Source organism: Microtus ochrogaster, linkage group LG8 (assembly GCF_000317375.1).
Source record: "Microtus ochrogaster isolate Prairie Vole_2 linkage group LG8, MicOch1.0, whole genome shotgun sequence".
In the NCBI taxonomy this organism is placed as follows: Eukaryota; Metazoa; Chordata; class Mammalia; order Rodentia; family Cricetidae; genus Microtus; species Microtus ochrogaster.
The window spans coordinates 5,857,413-5,878,989 of record NC_022033.1 but is presented as its reverse complement, the minus strand read 5'-3'; the positions used below and the strand labels follow the sequence as shown (position 1 = coordinate 5,878,989).

At 53.4% G+C, this 21,577-nt stretch overlaps 1 protein-coding gene across 1 annotated transcript in view; it reads right to left on the bottom strand.

Moving 5' to 3' along the window:
• Bmp7 (bone morphogenetic protein 7) overlaps nucleotides 1-21,577 on the bottom strand; it is a 72,339-nt gene that overhangs the window by 30,415 nt on the left and 20,347 nt on the right. Inside the window, exon 2 of the mRNA XM_005362807.2 lies at nucleotides 14,930-15,122. Coding sequence (XP_005362864.1) covers nucleotides 14,930-15,122 — 193 coding nt within the window. The remainder of the gene's footprint in view (nucleotides 1-14,929; nucleotides 15,123-21,577) is intronic.

Genomic DNA, 21,577 nt, shown 5'->3' with positions numbered 1-21,577 from the left:
ACCACCTGCAGGGGCCCTCAAGCACAGCTCACCACCTGCAGGGACCCTCAGGCACAGCTCACCACCTGCAGAGACCCTCAGGCACAGCTCACCACCTGCAGGGACCCTCAGGCACAGCTCACCACCTGCAGAGACCCTCAGGCACAGCTCACCACCTGCAGAGACCCTCAGGCACAGCTCACCACCTGCAGGGGCCCTCAGGCACAGCTCACCACCTGCAGGGGCCCTCAGGCACAGCTCACCACCTGCAAGGATTGGGTGGAGAGAATAGCCTTTGGAATTCCCCAGGGTCTCTCCAGGAGGCCTGGTTCAGGGCTACAGCCAGGCACCTGCTCACCTAACCTCTCTGTCTCCTGTGTTGCAAGTCCAAGAGCCATCTCCACAGAGTAGTGGAGAGGACTAGGGATCAGGGTGTCTGCTGGTGCCCCAAGCTGTTACAGAGAAACATTTGGGCAATCTTCACTGAAACAATGACAGCCAGGAATCACACCGCATGTTACAGGAGGTGACAGGCAAGGGTGCATTAGGTTCTGGACTGAATGACTCCACCACCAAACAAAAGAAAATGGACTTGAGCTGAGAGGCCAACAGAACAATACACCCTCAGAAGTCCTGAGTGGAGGGCCAGGACCTGAGTGTGCTGTCTTAAATGGCAGAAGGGGTCCAAAGAGAAGGCATGGGGGACACCTGAACTGAGGCAATTCTCCAGGGAGGTCCCAAGTCACCACAGAGTCAAGAAAGCAGAGAGTCAGACGCCAGCATAAAATGAGAGAGGACACTCCCAGAATCCAGGAAAGGTCAGGAACCGAGGCCTCCCCAGGAGTCCAGTGTGGACATCTGGTGACTTCTTTGGTAATTCACCATCTCAGTTTCTGAGATAGTCTTTCTGTGAACCCAGAGCCCTCATGCTCAGGGTTGACCAGCCCAGCCAGTCAGCAAGAGCCCCAGGATCCGCTTGTCTCTACCCTCCAACACTTGGGTTATAAATTTGCACTACAATCAAAAGCAGGGTCTCCCTATGAAGACCACGCTGGCTCCGAATTCACAGAGCTCTACCTGGCCCCGCCTGGCCCCCATCGCAAATGCTGGGGTTAAAGGTGTGGCCACTGTTCCCAGCAGTTCCCAGCTTTTGTGTATGTGATGAGCATCCAGACTCAGGATGCTTAGGCAGCAAGGACTCTACCCACTTAGCCATCTCCTCAGTCCTAGAATTTGTATTTTAAGCCATTAAATGTGTGGTCCCTTGTTACAGCAACCCTGTCACCATTGGGATGTCTTGCCTCTCAACCTTATGCCAGCGCCAGAAGCTGGAGGGACAATGGTAGCCAGAATGGGGTTTGAGGACCAGAGGCAAGGACAGCAATACCCAAATTGGACAGGCAAGATGCTGACAAAGATCAAGGAAACAGCAAAAGTACAAGACTTCCCAGGGAAGGAGGTTCCCAGGGACAAGAAGAATGAGCAGAGTTAATTCAGCCCAGACGGCCGGGACAAGGGTGTCTGCTGGGACAAGTGTGCCTGACAGAGGGAACAGAAGTGTGGAAGGTGTGATCAGAGACCAGTGAGGAGAGGGTGCAAGCGGCTGTGGCGACAGAGGTGGGTAGGGCCACAGCCTGCAGGCTTCTGGCCACAGTAAGTCAGATGCTAAGACCCAGAAAGTAGGGAGCACACTGAGTGGCAAAATCTTTGCCAGATCCTCCCTCCCTCTCCCTGCCTTCCACACTGTCCCTCTTCTGGACATGATGGGGGGGCAGGGAAGGAGAAAGAGAGAACACTGCAGCGGGAGAGAAATCCAGAGAGCGAACAGAGCATTCGCAGGCTAGCATGATGTCATGTGGGTAGAGGCCCCATGAGTCAGGAGAGAAGGCCCTTGGCTGGTGTACCTGGAGCCAGCCCAGCAGGCACACTCCAGGCCGCAGGGAGGCCCAGGAGGAAGATCAAAGTCCTGAGACGAAGTTGGCCCCACAGGGTCGGGTCGCCAGGCGCCTGGAGCTGCCCACCTCAGGGTTAGGACACAAACGGCCCTGACGGTGAAGTCAGAGAGGCCCAGCGCTTTTTATAAACCACTCTCTTGAGGCCCTACATATCCAGGAAGACCAAAATTAAGTCGTTCAGGAGAAAGGTGGAAAAACAGATGAGAAGCCGCAACACCTCCTGCCACGGCATGAGCTGGGGGGCCACCCACCGCCTTCCCATCCAGCCCAGGACTGGCAGGCTGCCCACTAAGGAAGCCCACCAGGCATCCGTGGAGGGCCCGAGACAGCTTACACAGCAACCAGAAGGCTGTGCTGTTACAGGCAGGGAACGAGGAGAGGCCATTCACCGTCAGGGCTTCAGGAGCCTGTCTGCAAGACAGGTTTGAAACTCATCAAGGTCTCTGGAGTTTACCTCATTAGCAGAGGGCCAACAGCCAAAAGGGTTCTGCAGTGGAATAAGCAAATGTGTACCACTGACCCTCAGAGATGCCAAACTGTATGTGCATAAGTACATTAAAGGCTCCGAAAGGGCCTCGAGATGGCTCTGTGGCTCGAGGCGCTTGCTACCAAGATGGTGACCTGAGTTCCATCCCCAGGACCCCAGAAGCAGAGAACTGACTTCTACAAATTGTCATCTGATCTGTGCGTGTGCACATGCATGCACACACAGACACACACACACAATACTTACAATGAATATGTATGCGTATGTATTTAAAGAAATTAAAGAATAAAGAGTAGCTTTTTTTTTTTTTCAAATCCAGAAAGGGACTGGATTCCCCCAGTTCCCTGGGGCCTTTACCCACTGATCCTGCTCTGAGCCCCTTGGAAGCCCACTCTCAAATCCCAAGGTGGTCACCCACACTGACTAAGGAAAGACCCTGGAAACCTCCTCTCACCTCCCACGGGAACCCTGGCTGGTGCTGTAGACTAGGAAACTGGAAGGGGGGAGGGGATGCCTACTCATTCTCCTCCCCCCTTGGTGAGATTCACTTAGACACAGTGCAAGGACTGAGCCACACTGTTCACCTAGTGACACATCAAACATCATCACAGTGACACAGCGAGATCTTAGGAGCCCCCCCCAAGAAACTGTGGGGAGTCCTGTGGAGATTCTGCGTCAGCTCCGTGTCCTCTTGATGGACCCCTGACTGAGACTGTGGTGCAAAGGTGGATCTTTCCAGACTTTCCCTGGCTGCCCCACTTCCTCCAGCCTCCAGCTCGAGACTGAAATAGGGCAAGGTAACCTCAGACTCCTCACGAACACTCAAGACAGCAACTAGTCGACACTGACACTTCCCCGCCGCGTCATCTTTCCAACCTGAAGAAAAAAAGAACCACAGACCGACTCTTAAGATCCCAAAACCCAGAGAGCAGAAGGGGAGGGGAGCAGGGCGCAGCAAGAAACTGAACCTGAAAGCAGCAAGGCAGGGAGCTGCAGACAGAAGCAAGGGACGCGGTGCCTGTGGAAGACAGGCTGCTCCCTGCCCTGAGGCCCTCCACAGTGTATGCTCGCCTTCTTAGGCTGCATCTTACCCTCAGGGACAGAGGAAGTTCACACCACTCTGCATGGCATGAATCACACTGCTCAGTGTGAACTGAGATGGCTGAGAATGCTCTCCAAACCTTCCTTTGGCAACCCAACACTCTCGTCTGCCCAACCCTAACCACGGGGCATCAAGTGACAATCAGTGATTTATGCAAATGAAATATTACCACCTATCAAGTAATCAAATTAAGTCAGGAAGACGTGACATGTGGGTGTACCAAAACCACCTCAGAGAGCTAAACAGGCGGATCAGCCAGCCAAGGGCTTGTCTTGCAAACATCAGGACCTGGGCTCAATTCCCCAGGGCCCATGTGAAAGCTGAAGCATGTGTCTGTAATCTCAGCACTGAGGAGGCAAGGACAGGCAGATCTCTGGGGTGTGCTGGCTGTCCAGGCTAGCCTACTTGGTGAGCTCCAAGCCAGTGAGGGGAAAAAAAACCCTAACACCAAGGTGGGTGATATCTGTGGTTGCCTTGGCTTCCACACACAAGTACACACATGCACACCTACACACAAACATCGGGGGATACACAAGATCATAGCAGAGTTAACAGACTCTTGAACTTACAAACATATGAGGCCAACGAATGATGCCCCTGCCTCACCTGGATCATGCAAAGTGGGGGCACCTGGGCCAGTGAGACGGCTCAAGAGGTAAAGGCATTGGCCTCTAAGCCTGATGACCAAGTACGAAGGCCACAGGATCCTCACTGGCCTGAGGTGCTTGCCACTAAGCATGGTGACCTGAGCTTGATCCCCAGAACCCACACAGGAGAGAACTACTCCCAGAGGCCACCAGGAATGCATTTCAGAAGTGCAACAACCAGGGAACGTCTAGAGTGACCTGCCTTTGCACCACCAGCCTCAGACAGGGGACCATCAAGCGGACTCACTGAGCTGACTCGAAATCTCCATAGGACTCGCCACCGTGTCTTGGGGGAACCTCCTACGGTCTCGCTGTGTCATTGTGGTGTTTGAATGTGTCACTAGATGAACATTGTGGCTCAGTCCTGCACTGTGTCCGAGTGGATCTCACCAAGAGGAAATATAGCCCCTCACACCTCCCCCATCTCCAAGTCTACAGTACCAGCCAGCGGCTTAAGTACCCTCACAGCAAGGAAACCGGCGCAGCTTGCAAGGGATCTTCAATAAACTCTTACATTAGACAAACACAAACCTCTGCCGCTCTGTTACTTACAGTGTGGGTGTGACCACTCCCAGGCTTAGGATTCTCCACAGCTAGGCTAATGGAAGTTTCAGGAAGCAGAGGACCAGAGGAGGAAAGGAAAGGGGACGGCTAAGAAAAATGGTTCCTGCTTAGGTACTGGCCATGAGTGGAGAGCCAGGCAGACACTGAACGTGCCTGTGAAACACGGCCTGCTGGCTGCAATGTGGGACACTCTCTCACCTCCTCTCACGCGTGAGAAAAGGCGGAGGCTGGCCTTCAGCCAAGGACTTGAATGCAAGTGGGTTGCCTGAGATCTGGTGCCAGGACCCACATGGAGGTACAAGACAGGAGGCAGGGAAGGAAAGATCACCTGGGTACCTACAAAGACCCGAGTGACAGGTGTGTCTGGCAGGGCCTGGTCAGTGTCCACTGGATACAAGTATCAACAGCTAACAAGACCCAGGAGCCTAGAGGCCTGGCTTGATGAGTTGGCCTCCTGCTCGGGAGGGTAGGGCCCCACACATCATATGAAGCTATGTCCAGTGTCCCACGAGTACCAGGCTGAAATCCTCAGGATGTTTTAGCTTGGTTTGTGAGGCAGAGATAAAGCCTGGTACCCTGGGCAAGCAGCCAAGCACTCTGCCCCCAGGCACATCTGTGGTCCCACTTTGACAGTGTTTGTTACTCTGTTTAAAGACAGGCTCTCACTGTGTTATCCTGGCTGGCTTGGAAGTCTCTACATAGAGAAGGCTGGACTTCAACTTGTGGTCATCCTCCTGCCTCTGTTCCTACAGGACTAGGTTTATAGATGGCATCTTGACACATTTGCTTGATCACCTTTCTCTGATCTGTGACCTGCCTTGGAAGCAAGTGTTAACAAGAGTGATTGTCTCTGGATCTTTGTCTAAACAGCTAGGCTGGAATCGAGGGTCTGGATTCTTCTCTCTAATCTGGGTGGATTCAGGCACTGTGGACAGTGGGAGCCATGGGGAGGCAGGCATGGGAAGGCAGGCACAAGCTGAGGAGGAGGTGGGAACGCTGGGAGGGAACTGAGGTACTTTCCACCCCAAACGTGGCCTGCTCTGGAGGCCTCCCGGGGCTATTCCGCTCCTGCACTGGGGTGTTGCAGGATGAGGCCAGCATCTTGTGTGTTGAGGCTGGAGAGGCCACTGCACACCTCCCATCTCCCCATCAGCCTGCCCCAGAAAAAGGTCAAAAGCCCCCAGCACAAAGCCAGAAGCTCTGCCTGAAATGATGCCTACGGAAGTGGGAGCACTCCAGAAAGAGGATTCAGCTTTGCCTCTGAATCCCCTGCAGGGGAGCGGACCACAGCTGGGGATCCTGAACAGCACCACCCTCCCCGGCATCTCCCCACCGCCCCACCCACTCTTCTCCTAGTAACAAGCCTTCATTTCAGGGTCTGGGAAGGTGGGTTTTAGGAGGTTGCTGCGGGCCAGACTCAGGTCCTTGGCAAGGCAGTGCGCTAACAATTCCAGCGCTGGGGAGGCAGAGACAAGAGGGGGGGGCGGGCTTCCTGGTGAGTAGATCCAGCCAAACGGCAGACTCAGCAAAAGACCCTATCTCAAAAATTAAAGAATGGTTGAGGGAGATACCTGATGTCAACCTGTGCTTTATACACACACGCACACACAGGTCATCTCACCATCGGCCCTGGAGACACCTTGACCTGAGCGAGGGGCCAAGCAGGCTTCCCTTGCCGGCAGATTCCCTTGAGCGACAGTGGCTGCTCCCCTTTCATGCAGCTGCACTGAGGAATTGTGGGAAGAAGTGCTGTGATCCATTAGTCGCGCCTGCCTCGGTTCCCAGAGGGGGAGACTAGCGCAGAGCGTGCTAGAACAGAGGCCAAATGTCAGCTTTTCTTCTTCCATTCCTGCAGCAGCAAAAGCAAAGCCAAGAAGGAAGATGGCACGGACGGGTGACAGTAGAAAGACAACAGGAGAAACCAGAGTTTGACAAAGCCTTGAGAATCCCGTCTTCCGACGAGAATATGAGACAGCAGAGGCCTTCGCGGAAATAGCCGACTTCTTAGAAACAACACTTCCGGGGGCACCTGTTCCCCTACCCTCACCGAGTCAGCATCTGAAAAGGTATTTGTTATCCCAGCTACAGATGACCGCTTACAACCAAACTGAAAAATATTAATTCCCTTTGTTTCCTGCCAAGAAGGCTAAAGCAATTACAGGCCCTGATATGAAACACATATGTTAATACATTTGGAAAAATCGGTTCCTATAGGGGAGCAGGGGTCCCAATCCAAGAACAGAGTGCTTTTGGAATTAAAGCATCTGATCAAGTTATCCAGACAGGCCGATCCTAAAGCACTGTCCCCAGATGTATTCCAGCATCAGGAACACAGGACCCCGGCACACGCTGCCATTGCCCCCTCACTGGCCACGAGGGTTCACGGACCCTTGCACACCCGGGCGGCCCCCTGGCTCTGTGTAATATGATTACAATTATCACAGCAAAGCTTGCAGAGAATCGAAAGCAGTATAATTACAGGCAATTGTCACTTTTTGGAAATGGAGCTCAGATGCTGAGGTAAGATTGGAAACAAGGTAGCGAGGAGAGGATGGCAGAATGTGCCGGGGTGGACCGACAGCCCACGAGCAAAGGCGCTGTTGGCACTCGTACATGTGGCAGGTACCCGTGGGCATGTCCTCGTGGTGGTGCGACACCGCCATACAAGAAGCCTTTGCCCTGCTGAGAGTGGTCAGACCTTTCCCACAGCAGGCATCCTGAGTGCCTGCTATATGCCTCAGATTTCACTTCCCAAGCAGTCTCTGTAGCTGGGCCACCCTCACAGCCTCCGGGGCTACCCACCCTATGGGAATTCACTCAGTGCCCAAGGAGGCTCTGCAAGGTCAGCAGGTTGCCAACCCCACAGTCACGAAACTGGGGATGGCTATAGGTGGCAACCTGGGCATCTTCACAATAATGCTAGGACAAGCTAGGAAGGTGGTTTGTCCTCTCTACCTCAGTTTCTCTGGTGGGAATCCAATTGACCGAACACCCAGTTCCTAGAATTGGGGGAAGAGAATGGACAAGTTGCCCTCATCTGTCATGGCTGCTCAGGAGGACAGCTATCTCTTCTGCAGCGACCGACACGTCAAAGGAGGCGGAGGACTGCCTCTCAAACTTGCCCGGATCTACCCAGCGGTAGGAAAGAGCCCTCCCCATGCCACAGGTCTGCAAATGATGCTGGCTCCGGCTAGTGACTGACTCCACGTGGTTCAGTGCTGGAAGGAGTCCAAGAAAATGAGAGGCCCCCTCCTGTAAGTCCGCTGCTGAGCCCCCACAGGACTCTATCACAAGTGCCCCACAAATACGCCCTGTTACCACTGACATCCAACTGGTGCCCAGCCAGTCCAAGAAGCCAGGCTGTGGAAGAGCGATGGAAGGAAGGAAAAGGCACACAGTACAGATCAAAACAGCCATCAAAGCCCACCAGCTGGCCTCAGACCACAGGACAGGAAGCCAGTGGGCATTTGGCTCCAGGACACAGGACAGGACCAGCTGACTGCCTCTCCAGAACTAACTAGATTGGACACAGTGGCTTGCTGTCCTGCCATGCTGGGTGGTATTGAATGCAAGCTTTTTCCAGAATGATCCTTGCAAATCACTGAGGGGGCCCTGAGAAGAACCACGCAGTACCAGGGTCTGACTGTACCTTGTCCAAGGCTCGGGGCTGGGGTCTGGAGTGGTGCCCTGAGAAAGGGGCCTCAGGCAGAGGCACCCAGGTGGTCCTAACCCAGGATTTTCATGCCTCCCATGATTTTCCAGAACAACTACCACCAGCTACTGCCCACAGCTAAGGCAGCTCAGACCCGCGCTAACGCCCTGTGACTGAGGGGTCGTGGCAAGAGGCGGAAGTAAGGAGACACAAAAGCCTATGCATAGGCCAATAGGAGCAGGGAGAAGCCAGAAGCTTCTGGAAGGGCCCCCACTCACTCTCAGCTAATCCCTCCCCCGTGTCAGAGAAATGGACATAGTCTGGAACATGAGTGGGGCTCTGTCCTGTGAGAAGAGGAAGTCTGCAGGCAAACAGGCCATTTGCTAGGCAGGTGACCCCTGTTCTCCTTATTGACAGGGGACTCAACCAAGACAGGGCCATAAGGCATGGCAGCCACCTGCTCAGAGCCAGACACACATGGGCTATCTCGGGAAATGCTAACATCCAGCCCAACCCACCCACACTGGTAGCTTTAACAGACCCTGGACAGCCCACCCAATGCACAGCCACGGCTGAGACTCTCACTGCAGCCCAGAATGCAGGTGGGGGTGTCTCAGAAACCCGGGTTCAAGGCCTCCCTTTGCCACTTCCTGACTGTGTGTCCTCAGCCGAGCCATCCCCGCCTCTGAAGCAGTCTGTGGAAGAGGGGTAACACTGAAAAGGCCCGTTGTGGAGGTGGAGTACTCACTACGACACTGCATGGAGAGAATACTAAAACAGGACACGCCCCAGTGCTCTGTGCTGTCTCTGCGCTGTGCCCATGACCCCTGCCTAAACCTGGGGATATAGGAAAACCCTCCCGGAGTCTGGATGCCAAGTCCTGAGCCTGCAACCAAAGTGATGGCTACCTGAAAGTCCTCACAGAGAACACGTGAGGCAAGGTGCCACCCCAGGGCCACCTGGAGGCCACTGGTGTGGGGGGTGTAGAGACCAGATGTACGTTTTTCTTGCCCTCCGCTACCACAAGCTTTTCCAAACCCCTGTGGTCCTCCATGCGTATCCTGAGGTAGAGCGGCACAGCCTGTCCTGGTGTGGGGAAAAGGCCATGCTCCACCTGCTCACCCTGGACTTGAGGGGGAAAGCCAGCTGAGACACCTCGGAGGTTGGCTGCAGTGGACTGCAGGACAGGTGTGTACCTGTTCAGACAGCAGGGGCACCCTGGACAGGACACCTCTTCTGAGTAGAAAGCAAGAGCCTGTTCTGGGGAAGCTGCTATCCCCACCTTGGGTACTCAGGAACAAGCAGGGCTAGACTGGGTTCAGGAGGGAGTTGGTAAGACACCCCTTTGGCCTCCTCTGCCCTGAATCTCTCTCTGGAGGGACAGGCAGAAACAGCCCCTTCTCCCTCACAGTGACTCAGGCCAGGGTTGATCCAAGTCCTGGCATTGTAGAGACTGAGGTCACCCTCCTGGCAGCCGAAGACCCTGTGATGGAGCAGGGGACATTCTTCATCCAGCTGCAGACAACATCTTGACCTTGGTGGTGACAGGGCCTGGCCTCCTGGGGCTCCTGGTGCAAGCATAGCCCTCCAATACAGGAGGAGCACATCCGGAAGCTGCCAGCAAGAGCACAGGCTGAGGATGGGCCTAATGAAACCCCCAGCCTGAGGATGGAACCAACAGAGCAGAAGCAAACTCAGGTCCTGAAGCTAGCTAGTCCAGCCTCAGGCCCAAGGTCCAGGAAGTAAGACTAAGCTCCTGATCCTCCCCAGCAACCCCCGCAAAGCCTTCAGAACCAAGCCACCACCCTCAGGCCCACCCTGAGCCCTGGCTCTCCCACAGCTGGCCAAGGGTGGCATACCTCTCCTGCCTTTCCAGCTGCCTGGGGCTTGAGGCAGGGACAGGCCATGGAAGGCCTCCAACTCTAAGAGATCAAGAGGACTTGGTGGGAAGTGACTCCCCCAGGGGAGAGATGTGGAGGCCAGCCCACAGCTGGCTAATCCCAGCACCCCCGGAGTGTCTCTGGAGCTTAGCTGAGCCTGCCAGAGAGCCAGATGTCCCAGGCCCTGAACAGCTGGGTAGCTAGTGGCAGCATAGTTATGTTCTCTATCTCAAAGCCCAGAGCCCAGGGGGTGGAAGGACTTGTGGGGGGCGGGGTAGAGGTTCCTCAGAGGTCTGGGCAAGGAGGAGGCTCTAATGGAAGATGTACAGCGAGAGACATGCCACAGAGCCATACTTCTCTACCCAGCTCAGGCCTGTGTCCCCAGGCATATTCTTAGGCTAAAGAATTCAAGTGTTCAGAAGCTGAAGCCCAGAGAGGGTGGTTCTGCCAAAGGCTGAAGCTCTCCGCTCTGCTATGGCCTCTCTCTCTCCTACAATGACTGAGCGCTTAAGGAACACTTACCGCATGGAAGACAGTCCCTAAAATCCTCCCCCACACCCTGGCAGGGAAACTCCACAACCCATTCCTTTCCAGAGGAGGAAACTGAGGCTCCAAGCTCATGACTTCCCAGGAGCACGCTAGCAGGATTTGAATCCGGGTTCTCAAAGCTGGATTAGCCATCCCCGTGCCTCAGAGAAGCACCTACATTCAAAGGTGACCCAGAAAACAGACTTAAAGCTAAAGCTATTTAACTCTTGGAGAAGGGCCACATGGCTTCTGTCCGTGGAGCTCAGGAAGAATATTTAGAAGCCCAATAGTCCTGCCTTCCTGCTGTCAATCAACTCTGCTCCCTCCAGGCCAATCACTTCTACCTGCTCTGTGTCCCTTCCTCTGCCTGGCAAGGGCTCCCCTGCCCCCAGAGGCAGACCCTCAGCAACACGCCACCCATGCCAGGGAAACTCCTACACCATGTGTCCCTCTGGTAACTCTGGCAACCCATACCTCCTCACCTCCCCAAAAGGAGGATCCATCACTGAGTGTCAGGAGTGGAGGGGAGAAGACACACAAAGGCTGTCCTACGTAAGGCCCAAGAGGATCACCCCATCCCAGCAGCAGCAGTTCTCTCCATCCTGCCTCATGGATTCCCACAGACACTCTTCCCCTGCCCTCTATTGACGGGATCTCTGTCATTCAAACATCCTTAGTTCAGCAGGACATTGGTGACTGCCTAACAGACACCCAATCATCCCACCACCTTCCCCAGCAGCTCCAAGCCCTTCCCTTCGCTCTTCGCTTGCTCCCGAATTCACATCTCCTCGTCATCCTGTGATGACTAACTGTACCCCCAAACGGAGGAGATTCCAGTCCTAACCCACAGATCTGTCAATGGAACTGACCTCATTCAGAACCAGTGTTTCTGTAGATATATGCAGACACGCTCAGAGTAGAGAGGAGTGGACTTTCTCCTGCTGGAGGGGATGCAGCGGGAGGGAACCCCGGTGAAAACAGCTGGGGTCGTGCTGAGCAGAGGCTGAGTCTGAAAGCACAGCAGCTGACAGCAGCCTCAGGACACTTCAGGAAGAACACATTCGCATATAGGCGCGTGTACACACACACACACACGTACACACACCCCCAACACACACACGCAGGTTTCAGGGGGCCAGGCCTCACTGAGTCTAACTCTAAAGTTCCAGCCTACAGGGAGTCCCAGTCCTAATGTTCTGGGCCATCCTGTTTGTGAGACTTCATTATAGTGGCATTCTGGGAACCCGGATGCACCCCAACCAGAGCTTTACATGGCGTTCAGGCTCTCACAGACCCCCATTTATTCCCACTATCTGACCTCTGGGAATGGCACCAGGCATATGTGCACACAAACGTAGCTGACAAATAAGTCACAGCACCCATTGTTTCATCAGTGGTGCGGCCTTGACTTCCACGAACACCGCCTGGCACGCCTTGTGGGTCTCTGGGCCTCCATCACCTTCCAACACGGGATACAGAAGGTATGCACAGGCACGGAATAGAGACGCTCCCTTCTCTGGAAAAGCAGCATGAAAAGTTGTGGTATCAGGAAGCCAGTTCTGCACAGGTAAGAGGTGACCTGCAGACCAAATGGACCTCAGGGAGAGATGGGAGAAGAGGGTGTGTATGGCCATGACCAGTCAGCCATCCCAGGTGGGCTAGGCAGGACTACATTCCCAAAGTTGGACCTCTCCATGAGACATTATGAGAGGCAGGTCTGGAGACCAGCCAAGAGCCCTGGGCACAGGTTGGCGGCCCCACTTGTTGGCGAATAACCGCTGGGTACGTGCCTTCTCTAAGCCATCGACCTTCAAGAAAGATCAAACACGTGGTCTGGCTAAGAGTCTCGAAGGCCTGGGGTGGGTAGCTCAGTGGTAGAGCACTTGCCCAGTTTACATGAAAACCTGGATTTGATTCCAAGCGGCTCTGTAAACAAAGAGTCCCTGCAGTGACGATGTTCCCAAGCACACAGCAGGTGCTTGGAACTCCAGAAAATGGGCCAGGTCCTCTAAATGAGGCCAGGCCTGGGGACCAAGGTAAGACCCACAGGACACCTGAGTGTCTGGGAAGATTCGAAGTCGATCTGCATGGCTGCCTTCTGCCCCCAGGCACCCTGCTCCTGCCTAGTCCTGCCCTATCATTCACTGCCTACCTCTAGAGCAAGAAAGTCACGCAGGGTAGAGCTTGGTGCAGGGCAGTAGGGGCTGTAAACATAAATTAAAGCCACCCCAGGACGCCATCTGCCACCCATCAGAGGGACAAAGATAAAAAACAGTTTGGCAAGAGGCTTTCCTGAGTGCATGGGGACCAGCCTTCTCCTCCCTGGCTGGTGGAGGAAGCCCAGCGACATTTGGGAAGGCCGTGTGTGGGTGTGCGGGTGCGTGGGTGTGCGGGTGAGCACGTACACACATGTACACAACCCAGCCACAGTTCTAGAACTTCAGGCAGACATGCTTCCGGGAAGAGATAGCAGGGCTGGAAGGGAGAGGCTTTCCTCAAAAGCATGAGGACCTGATGTTGATCTCCCAGAACCTGGGTAAAGAAAAAGCCAGAGGGTGGGAGGCAAGACGGCTCAGTGGGTAAAGGTGCTTGCCGCCAAGGCTGACCCTACAACCCACATGGCAAGAGAGAACAGACGTCTTCCAGGTGTCCCTGAGAGCCGCCCACAGCACAGCCCAGAGCAGCAGCTACTTCACACTTGTGAACAACAGACATGTGAGACCCTCGGCGCAACACAGTCTATCCTGTGGAACTGTGTGGGTCTGAAAGACTCAGGACGGGAGGTGTTGAGCAAACTGTCCCACCTAGAAGCAGGAGACAGTGGACGGTGGGCTTCTCCATGGAAAGAGAACCCGAGCTGAAGAGCCCCCCTGGGGAAGGGACTGGAGGACTCAGTGGTGAGAGGAAACCTAAACCCCAGTCGCCTCTGCTTCTCTCTTCAGATGTATTCCATGCGTCTGTCCGGCCATCTGAAACTTTTTTTTCCTTCCTTGTTGCATTGAGGATGGAACCCAAGGCCTTATGGGTTCTAGGCAAGCCCTCTACTGCTGAGCTACATCCCCAGACCTTATTTTACCTTTCAGTGTGAGACAGGGCGTCACCAAGACATCCTGATCCTCCTAGGTAGCTGAGTAGCACCAGACTCAGTTCAAAACTAAACTTTTACCAGAGAGATCTTCAGAAGCTGGGCCAAGTCCCCGTGGCTGGCCTTCTCAGTGCTCTTAGGACACTTTGATGGTGCCCATTTCACAGACTCCTTACTTCCGAGTGCTAGTGTCTATCTGAAGTGACACATGGGTGTGAGCCACCAGAGACACACCACAGAAGTTGTGTCCTTAGCCACCAAGACGAGCTACCCGACAGCATTGCCCTGACCAGGCTTTCCTCGTCCCTGTTTCTGTCCTAGCCGAAGATTCTCCCACTAACTTCTGTGCCACCATGTCCGTGGGGACGACAGAAGTTCACAGCCTCAACAAAAGCCAGGTCACAAAGAAAGGCAACCTCAACTGCAAAGCAACTTTGGGATGTACGTGAGGGGCAGCCCCCCATCATCTCTGAGATCTTAACTTTTCTCGGTCCCCAGAAGTGCTTTCGAAACAAACTTTTGGTCCCTGACCTAGCAACTCTTGGACAGCCAAGAGTTCTCCAGCTGTTTGCTTTGGTTTGTTTGTTTTTGTTTTTTCTTTTTTTCCGCCCCCCTTAGAGCATTTGATTATAAATGGTCATTTTTATTGGTGATCTGACATCACCCTGGACTTAGAGCGGTGAGCAGAAGAACCATCAACACCAGCCCTCCCTCCCCTCCCCCTCAACACACCACCAAATCTAGACCATTCATGTAGGCCTGTCTAGAGAGGCACAGCCCCGGGCTCCAGGCTTCCTGGTCTCCCAATATCCCTGACCAAGTCTGCGTAGGGTCGTAGTTTGAAAGAACATGCACACATCATACACTTTAAGATGGTCATGTGGTGTAGGGCCCAATAGTGAAAGCCACCAGGACTGTTCCTGGCCCCACCCTCTGCCTCTCACCCACTCCTTTCTCTGCAGAAAGAGGAAGCTCAGCATCCCACTCCCACACAAAGGCAGAACCTACCTGCCTGAGTGCTCCTGGAGCACCCGGCAGACTCGAACCTACCTGCCTGAGTGCTCCTGGAGCACCTGGTAGACTCTGATCTGGAAGGTCTCATTGTCAAAACGCTCCCGGATGTAGTCCTTATAGATCCGGAACTCAGCTGCAGTCACGGCTTCCCCCTCGGGGATCTTGGAAAGATCGAACCGGAACTCCCGATGGTGGTAGCGGGGGTGGAAGAATTCCTTGTCATGTTCCACTGGAGGGGAAGAAAGCACACCAGAACCGAAGACATTTAGTATCTGGTTCATCTCTGCCCGTGCAATTGACCTGAGCTGGGTGGACACTGCCTTAGGCAACCTTTGTGAAAACCTCACATCCCATATAGACACACTGTGGACCAGATGGTCACAGGCCCAGACCTTAGGGACATCTTGAGCAACAAGAGCATAGCTCTGTAGCCATTTTGCTGGGGAAACTAAAGCACTGACCACAGAAACAACCACACCAGCCTGGAATCCTAGAAACTCGGGACTGGGTTCGAATGCAGCCTCAGCCACTAAGAAGCACTGAGGCAGTGAAGAGTCCCGATAACCCGCCTGAAGCTCCGTGTTGCCATGTGGAAAACGGGGCTGTGATGTGTGAGGGACCTAAGATTCACACAAGAGACGGATGATGTTATGGCAGGTAACTGCCACTGGTGAGAAGATGCACCTTGGTAGGCCTGTCCTGGAACAGCGTAGGACAGTGGTTCTCAGCCCTGGGAGGCATAGAAGAATGACAGAGGATGCTTTTAAAAATTAGAGATGTCAGTACGTGCAGTAGGATCAGAAACCCATTGTCATTGTTCTTGAGTTCTCAGTAGTCCTCATTGTCCGCTATGTTCAGAGAGTCCGGTTTTATCCCATGCTTTTTCAGACCCAGGCCAGCTGGCCTTGGTGAGTTCCCAATAGAACATCCCCATTGTCTCAGTATGTGGGTTCACCTTGTGGTCCTTAGTTCCTTGCTCGTGCTCTCTCTCCTTCTGCTCCTGATTTGGACCTTGAGAATTATGTCCGGTGCTCCAATGTGGGTCTCTGTCTCTGTCTACTGCACGTACTGGCTTTGTAGGAGCCTAGGCAGTTTGGATGCTCAACTTACTAGACCTGGATGGAGGTGGGGGTTCCTTGGACTTCCCACAGGTCAGGGAACCCTAAGTGCTCTTCGGGCTGAGGAGGGAGGGGGACTTGATTGAGGGAGGGGGAGGGAAATGGGAGGCGGTGGCGGGGAAGAGACGGAAATATTTAATAAATAAATAAATTTTAAAAAAAATTAGAGATGTCTGGTCATGGTCTGCTTGTGTTATGACCAGCTCTGCCATCATGAAAGAGTTCAATCACTGACACAAAGGCTCCTCCCAGATGGGAAGAGAAGCCACACCGTGCTGCTCGTAGCCCACCGTGCCAGAGAGAACTCTCCAGAAACCCTCAGCACAGCTCTCCTCCTGTCCTCTGGAGCACAAGAAGCCCATCCCTTCCACGCCAACACATGGGAAAGGCGAGCCAGCATGACAAGGAGGCATCAGAGATGCCACCAATCCCTAAGAGGGAAGAAAAGCAGCTGCTGAGATCCAGGCAGTCTCCTGGATAGCAAGAGAGCCTGGGGAGGTGGCCCCAGGACAAGGAGGCAAGGCAGAAATCCTCGGGTCTATCCTGTCCTTTGCCGGCTCCTCTCAGCCTGCCTTCATTTCATGTCTGTTACTGTGATAACACATCCTGCCACAAAGCAGCTTAAGGGGAGGAAAGGTCTGTTTGGCTCACAGGTCCTGGTTACAGTCCGTCACAGCAGAGAAGGCAGCGGCAAGAGATCGGTCACAGGTAAGAGCGGAGAGAATGAATATACCCATGCTGCCCGCGAGCTTGCCAGCTTTCCTCGTTCTTACACAGCCAGGGCCTGACTGCCTACGGGACGCCAACACCCATAGAGGGCTTGGTCTTTCCACAATAATTAGCCATCAAAGATAGTCCTCCACAGACATGCTCACAGGCAACCTGATGTAGACCATTTCTCAATGTCCCAGTTGATTCTAGGCGGTGTTAATAGGTAAAATTAAGCAGCAGCGTGCCTGAGCTACCTGAAGAAGGGAGCATAATGCAGCAATGGCCAAGCACACACCTGAGACCCAAGGGTGTCGAACAGCCTGCCTGGAGTCACACTGCCTGGATTTAAACCAGGACCTACCAAACCCAGGACCATTACCACCACATATGCCTACAGCAACAGTGAGGACAGTTTGGTGGGATCAGTTCTCTGCCTGTTTAACAGATGTCACATTGTACCATTTACATGTATGTAGTGTGTGCATGAACCCCACATGCGTGCTGCCATGTCCCGCCATGATGATAATGGATTAAACCTCTGAAACTGTAAGCCACCCAATTAAACATTTTCCTTTATAAAAGTTGCCGTGGTCACGATGTCTCTTCACAGCAGCTGAAACCCTAACTAAGACAATACTCTTTTCCCAAAGTGTGCTGCCAGGGAGAGTTGTCAAGGTACACACAGAACATGAGCTACAGGAGGACAGTCCTATGAAGGGGACAGGGAAAGATGAAGCCACAGGGGGCTTGAGGCTCAGGAGGTAGACACAAGTCCCAGAGCATCCTGTGCCACAGTGAACAGCCAGTACCTACGCCCACACCACCCCATCTGCTCACCTCAGGGAGGAGCTTCCAGGGAACACCCCAACAGCATCTCCGCCCCAGGAAAGTCGCTAAAGACCACACAGTAACCAGCTGGGACATAAATGGTCGTCCACAGTCTTGCTGGCCTCCAGGAGGTAGCATTCAGCACGTGACCCCAGCATTTGAATGCTACCTTTTCTTTTCTCCTTCACCAGGAACTGTTAGGGGCCTTCTGACTCCCCTACCATCCTCTCGGTCCTCACTTCTGTCCGCCTTGCAGGCATTCCCTCCCTCAGGCTTGGTCTCCTCACACTCTGCCGCCTCCAGGGAGAGCTCATCTACCCAGAACATGGTTACAGCCCACAGGCAGATGGCTCCCTGCATGCAAATGAGCCCACCTACAGATGACCGCCTACATGCTAATGGCTCCAACATGGAGACAACTCTGCATATAAACAACCCTGACACGTATGTGGCTTTCTCTCATACCTGACTGTCTCCCCCAGCCTCCTGCTCACGCACACAGATCCTCTCTTTGATACCTCCAGTTGTAGGTCTCACAGACCAATGACAAGTCAGTTCCCAAGTCGTTCATAAATCCCCCTAGTCAAGCCCAGCTGTCTCCTGACTCTTTGTCACCTTGGCCAAACAACCCTGCTCTGCTCCCTGTCTGCTCCAGCAGAACCCCCACAGTCACCCGGATGCACCTCTTCCCTTCTCATCCTAAGGCTCATGGGCCCTCTCCAACTGCACGGTGGAGTTTGGGTGACTTTGCCTACAGATGGGATCAGGCTATCATGGGAGCTTCTGCTGAGGTTCCAGTGGTGCCCTGGAGGTCAGGAGAGTGCTCCTGGCTCCATCCCTGCCGCTGTGGAGAGATGGCCCTCACCATGACTTCCAACCTTCTTTCCTCCTCTTCCCACAGAAGAGACCAGGAACAACCCTTCCCTCCGCTCCTCTCCCCCTCCCCTCCCCTCCTCTTCCCTCACGGAGCGGGCCGTATTCTCCTGGACCACTGATGCTTCCAGGCTCAGCAAGGAGAGCCACCCTGTGTCTGCCCAGGAGCACCTTGGGCTCCCAGCTGAAGTGAAGTCAGTCTCCAAAACTCTTTAGTCCTGAGCCCCACCCCCACCTCTGCCCCGGGCTTCAGAACAGTGCCACTGGGGAAAAAAAAGGATCAGCCAGAAAAGAAGCCCACAGAGTGGGACCTCTCTCACAACCAAAGATGGCTGAAGAAGCCAGAGATGCAGAAGGCGCATGTCTCGTTAGTGCTTGGAGATGCCCCCATGATGCATAGCTTTGGCCATTGTCTAGGGGGGACCTGTGAGGTTGGAGGGATCCCTGCTTTGCAGGTGAGAAAACTGGGGTTCAGGGAGGCCAATTAGCTTACCCACAGCACAAAATGGGTGACTGTGGAACTCTGAGCCCTACGTTTTTGCCCTCTATTCTTTGAGACCTGGGTCTTGGTCTTTGCTCTGTCACTAGCTCTTCGGCCTGGGTCATGTGACCTGTCCTCTTTATGGCCCTGTGTCCTCAGAGAGTAACAGTAATGGCCCTAGCAGCATAGAGGGTGGCCCTTCAACACACAAAGGGTGTCTGCCACTGTCATGGGGCCTCTAAACAATGAGGTAGGAGAACAGCCATCAGTGGAGACAACAGGATGTCCCTCTGGGTGTTTACATCACAGGGTCACTTAGCAAAGAAAGAATCATAAAGCCACACAAATCAATAAACAAAAGGGAACTGTAGTAGTTACTTTTCTGCTCTGCCATGAAGACCTCAGAACTATGGTAACGCAGAAGGAAGGGTTTGTTTGAGCTTATGGTCCCAGAGGGTTAGAGTCCATCACTTGAGTGATGGTGGAAGTGGGTAAGGAAGGATGGCAGCAGACAGGCGCGGTGGCTGGAGCTGGAAGCGGAGAGCTCACATCTTAAACTGCAAACAAAGCACGCGGTGGGGGCAGTGTCTAGGAAGGGCAAGATTAAAGAGCTTGAAAAAACACTGGAGATACATGGTAAACTGAGTGATCCTGAAACCCTGGGACTCTAAAGGAAAGTGTGTCCCCGCTGACAGAGCAGTGCCATTCCAGAGAGGCCAGGACATCCTCACTGCTGGGGGAGGGAGGAGACAGGTTTTCGCAGCAACAGTTTTCCAAATCACCACATCAGTCAGCACAGCTCACACAGAGACCCAGGCTTGGATCCAAGATCCAGCTGGGCGGTACCAGAAAGAAGTGGGTGGAGCCTATAGGGCCTTCCTGTCTTCAATGTGGCCTCTAAGCCAGGCAACATCAAAGTCCCTATACTTGATGATCTTGAAGATTTATTATTATTTTTAGGTGTGTGTGTGTGTGTGTGTGTGTGTGTGTGTGTGTATGCACGCCATATGTGTGTGTGCCTATGCATGCCTGTGTAAGACCAGGACCTCGTGTGAATGCATGCCATATGTGTGTGTGCCTATGCAAGACCAAGGTGTTGAATCCCCAGGAGCTGGAGCGACAGGCGTTGTGTGAACCAACTGATGTGGGTGCTGGGAACCGAACCCTGGATTCTCTGGCAGAGCAGCAAGTGCTCTTAACTCCTGAGCCAACCCTTTGTCCTCAATAGCTGTTGAACTTTAACGTTCACCTGGGGAAAGGTGGGTGATAAAACACCACCTCACCTTGCCACCTGCGCCCACGTCAGTCAGTAATTGAAGACACATTTACATTCTGCTGTCTCTAGAGTGTTCATCTGGAAAAGGTGAAACTCTGTCCCCAGTAAATGCTCACTTTAGTAGCCACTCCCCAGCACTAGAGACCACCAGGTAAGTTTTGTCATTGCAAACTGCGCTCCTCCGTGTACCTCCTATCAGAATCTGTCCTGCAACTGGGCCATTTCACTCAGCAATGTCTCGAGATTCATCAAGGTTATAACAGGCATCAGGATGTCCCTTTTCAAGGACAAATAATATTCCACCATACAGATAGACGACACCCTGTTATCTCTTCATCCTCCTGTGAAATTTGGATTGCTTCCATTCCCGCTGATGTGACAAAGGCCACTGTCAGTATAGATGTATAGGCTGTCCCTGGAGACATTGCTATGAATTCTTCCAGGCAGAGACCAAAAAGAGGACCGGTAATTCTGTCTGCTCTACTGCAGCTGACCATTGTCAGCCACAGCAGCTGCCCATTTTACCAGCAGTGCACTGTGCCCAGGTGTCTCCGTGTGTCACCAGAGATGGCTGTGAGGTGGACAGCCACTGTCTTAAGAGCTCTCTCAGCTGGGAAAGATGGTGACATACTTGCGGGAAAAGCACGGTATGAGTTCAGTCCCCAGGACCCACGTGAAAAAGCCAGGCATTGTGGCACCACCTGGAACCCCAGCAATGGAGGGGGGCTGCAGACAGGTGGTCTGTGGGCTCACTGGCCAGCCAGCCATGCTTAATTGCTGAGCTTCAGGTCACAGTGAGAGACTTTGTCTTAAAAAATAAAATGGACTGCGGTAGAATCATCTTTTTGTACCCTGTGGAGATGTGTCGCTCTGACCGGTTTAGTAAGCTAAGCGGCCAATAGCTAGGCAGGATTGGGGGGGGGCAGAGAGGATGCTGGGAAGAAGAAAGCAGAGGCATGAGAGAGACGCCAGTGCCGCAGAGCAAACAGCATGGGCTTTACAAGGTAAAGGCAAGCAAGCCATGTAAAAGAACATAGATAAGAAGATATGGGTTAATTTAAGTTATAAGAACTAGTTAGAAGCCTAAGCTATCGGCCGAGCTTTCATAATTAATAAGAAGTCTCTGTGTCATTATTTGGGAGCTAGCAGGACAGAAAAAGACAATGGGCAGCTTCTGAAAAAGATATCTCAGGTTGACCTCCTGTCTCAATACACACCTCACCACATACACACACACACACACACACACACACACCACACACATCACACACCCTTACACCCCATATACCCCACACATAACACATACAGCACACACACTATACAAACCTATATCACACACAACACACATGCACACCACCACCTACACTCCATATACCCGCACATACACACACACACAC